The sequence below is a fragment of the Tupaia chinensis genome, unplaced genomic scaffold (genome assembly GCF_000334495.1).
Source record: "Tupaia chinensis unplaced genomic scaffold, TupChi_1.0 Scaffold000211_1, whole genome shotgun sequence".
Classification (NCBI taxonomy): domain Eukaryota; kingdom Metazoa; phylum Chordata; class Mammalia; order Scandentia; family Tupaiidae; genus Tupaia; species Tupaia belangeri.
This window is the reverse complement of record NW_006159686.1, coordinates 1,073,783-1,077,395: the sequence shown is the minus strand read 5'-3', so window position 1 is coordinate 1,077,395 and position 3,613 is coordinate 1,073,783. Positions and strand designations below refer to the sequence as shown.

General features: G+C 65.0%; 1 protein-coding gene across 1 annotated transcript; it reads left to right on the top strand.

The window, feature by feature from the left end:
- Window positions 1-32: 32 nt before the first annotated feature.
- LOC102478553 (uncharacterized) lies at window positions 33-3,509 on the top strand. The gene is made up of 4 exons (XM_027771370.1): window positions 33-441; window positions 1,061-1,176; window positions 1,584-2,360; window positions 3,378-3,509. The coding sequence occupies exons 3-4, from the start codon at window positions 1,688-1,690 to the stop codon at window positions 3,449-3,451; spliced, it is 747 nt and encodes a 248-aa protein (XP_027627171.1). The 5' UTR covers window positions 33-441; window positions 1,061-1,176; window positions 1,584-1,687; the 3' UTR covers window positions 3,452-3,509.
- The last annotated feature ends 104 nt before the right edge of the window (window positions 3,510-3,613 follow it).

Here is a 3,613-nt window from a genome sequence, read left to right as displayed (position 1 = left end):
TGCGGGCGGTTACCCAGGCAGGAAGCCCCGCGGGCGCAGCGACAGAGGGCGGGAGGGAGTCGCTGGCCCCTCCGCCCTGGCCCCGTCCCCCGGGCTTTCGGGAAACCCCAGGGCTGGGGTCCAAAATCCTCGGATTCCAGTACGGAGCCCGAGCCCGTGCCAGGGCTGGCTCCGAGGGGCTCGCGCTCTCCAGCAGCTCCGCTGCGGCAAGTGCGTCGTGGCCTGGACTCTGACGCCCGGCATCTGGGTTCTCCCGGGGCAGAGGGGCAGGAGGACGCTGCCCGTTCTGCGTGTGGGCCCCCGCCCAGCTCTCCGGAGAACAGTGGCTCTCCTGCCCCGCGCCATTGCTCTGAGACGGCTGCCAAACAAGACAAAACCCCGGGGACTGCCTCTCCTTCCTGGCCAGGCTCGCGGGATTTCCGCCAAGGGCTGCCTGGACAGGTTAGAGTCACCACTGAACACCCCGGACCTGCCTGGCCTGGCCAGCCAGGGGCACCAGCCTGTCCCAGAGAACAGGGAAGGGCCCCAGGAGAAACGCCATCCCCTGTGAGCCAAGAAGACGCGTCTTGGGCTCCAGCCGAGGGCTCCGGCTGCAGGACAGCGGGGCCTCCTGGCTGGAGACAGGGACTCCCAGGCAGCCCACCCTCAGCCAGGAGGGCTGAGCACCAAGGACACTCTTGGGACCTGCGTCGAGGACTGTTCTTGCTGCCTGGCATCCTTACTAACAGGACATGCATTTAACCCAGGCAGACATGCACCCAGATGGAAGTCTGTGTCCTCGCCTTCCCAAACAGCAGGGTGTGAGATTCCTGGAGGCTATTCTGGGACTGACACAGCTGAGCAAAACGGACCGTTTTGCCCATCCCCGGCTTTATTCTCTGCTTCTGGAAATGTGGGTGTGAGCGCTGGAACTCCAGCAGCCAGAAGGGACCATGAGCCTCACACTAAGATGGCAGGCAGAGCCAGCAGCAGGTTCTGGGGAAGTGGTGAAGGTCAGAGAGCAAACCCTGTGTCCCCAGGACTGTCACAGGGGTGCTCTGTGGTCTGCTTTGACCTTCAGTCCAGCCACTCCCTTCTCCAACTACCGCTCATCACTGGGTCGTGGACGCTGTGACAGCACACTGAACAGACCCCCGACTCCCGGGTCACTCTGTTATGTGAATGACGGCCTGCCACGTAAGCTTCCCCTTTACAGGAACTCGGTCCCCGTCCCCACAGAGTCCAGGGCTTAGGCACGGGAGGGGCGCTCCCCTTCAGTGCTGGGAGGTGGGCAGCACCTTGGAGCCTCGTCCCCAAGCCCCTGGCCCAGGCGTCCCTCTCGACTGCGTCCTGTGAGGAGAGCCCACAGCCAGTGGCCCCAAGGACACACCCGCTCCCCATCTGCCGAAGGAGGGAACCGAACTTTCCGACTTCGTCAGGGTTCAGTAAATCCCGGCATGAATAGTGTCTCGTTCTTCGCCTTTAAAGTCTTTGACTCCACAACTTCACTCCTGGGAACCGCCCCTGGCGCAGGCTCGATGACCTGAGTTGTCTTCGTTTAAAACAGCTTCGCTGAGAGTAACCGACACACAACACCCGCACAGGTGCATCGCAGTTGGGTGGCTCCGAACACACGTGTACACCTGTGCGGCCCCACGCTCCAGGGAACGGGCCGGTCCCATGTCACGGGCCAGCCGGGCCGGCTGCGATGAGGGGAGGGGGCTGGTCACCACCCGCTCGCGAGCAGGCAGCCGTGTCTCAGAAGCTCCCCGTGCTCTGGTACTCACAGGTGCGCGTCCATCCCTCTCCCAGAGCCACTCCCCCGAGTCCCTGCAATACCCACCCTGCTTCTCACCTGCCCGCACTCCAGGCCCCGACTCAGCCCGCGGCCAGGTGGCTCTCCTCAGAGCTCTGCCGGCCCGCTGCAGGCCCGCTCACAGACGGGAGGCGCAGAGAGGTGCGGGGTGGTCTGGCGTCACGTGGCACTGAGCCGGGCCACACGGCACGCCCTCAGCGGGCATCCGCCGGCCCGCAGCAGGCTGTGCCGCGTCCGACCACACAGCAGGCTCCTCGCACCAGCAGAACCAGCGAGAGGGGCCAGGGCCTGGACAGGGGCAGGTGGGCAGGTAGTGTGCAGGCCTCCGAGGGGATGGGCCAGGGCCATGCGGTGACCCTGGGGCCCACCAGGCTTCCCTCTAGACAGCCCTGCAGCTGGCACTGGGAGCCCCTGGCAGAGGACAGGGTGGGCCGGAGTGGCCACTCACTCCACGGAGACCCAGCCCGAAGACACCCACCAGCAGCGGACTGCCCAGGGCAGAAGGCACCCAGTCACGATGCCATGGTGGTCACGGACACGGAGGCTCGGGAATCAGTCTGCAGAGGTGAGACCCAGACAGGGCGGCTCAGAAGGCAGGCCTGGAGGTGCGGAGGAGGGTGGCAAAGGGAGGCGGGCATCAGACACCAGATGAAAGGAGCTCCGGGGACAGACCAGAGGAGAGGACAGAGCCAAGGACTGCGCGAACGCCATCCTCAAATGGAAGCGCACGACTCCCCCGGGGAAACGCTCCCTGTCCCCAGATGACACGCACCGCGAAGCTTTATTAATAGAACAGCAGGGATTACGAGAGGCCCTGACGCATGCAGGGAAAGCGCTCCACCCTGAGCTGCACAGCAGGAGCACAGGCGGAGAGCGGGCCCTCGCCCCAGGCAGCAGACAGGCCGGTGGGTGCTCGAATCCTGGGCGAGGCGCTTTCCTAAAATTCTGGATCCAGCCCAACTATCAGCCCAGCCTGGGGGCTGCGCACAGTCCGGCCCCACGGCGTCCTTGTCCTGTGACAGGGTGCGAGCCAGGGCGTGGCCAGAGCCCGGGAATGGGGAGGCACAGGAAAAGCCACCTGCAGACACTCAGGAGACGTGGCCGGGACATGCCACGTTGGCAGAGATGTGACAGTGGTCCGGCGAGACCTCGGGGAGGAGCCCGCAGGAGGCGAGGCGCCACCTGCTGCAGAAGGACTGGGCTCTGGGGCCTGGTCACCTACAGGCAGATGGGGCTTTCAGACTCCGATACCTGACGACACTTTAAAGACATCCTGTTACCAAGACCAGTCAGTCCGGGGACCCGCCACACCTGTAGCGCCAGGCCAGCGTGGACATCCAGGTCCTTAGAGGGGCTGCCCTGCCACGCCCTAGTGCAGCCCTGTAGGGCCAGACCACAGGGATGCCGGGCCTTGGCTCCCGGGTTGCCCCACATGCCAGGCACTCGGGGTGTCTGTGATCCCAGCTAGTGGGGACAGGCTGAGGGTGGTGGTCATAGAGACCCCACAAAGGTGCTTCTCTCCCTGGTGGAGTAAACGAACTTCCTTTCCTTCGTGGCTAACTGTCACACGGTCTCATCACAGGCGGAGTGCAGAAACGCGCCAAGGAGATGGTGAGGTCAGCCCGGCGAGGGCCGGCAGGGCTGCAGCCATCTTGAACGCCAGGCAGGCTTCTAGGAGAACCACTGGCCGCGGGCCGAGTCGGGGCCTGGAGGGTGGGCAGGTGAGAACCAGGGTGGGTATTTGAGGGACTCGGGGTAGTGGCTCAGGGACAGGGACGGACTCGTAGGGGCCGGCCGCCTGTCTCCCTGTGCAGGGGA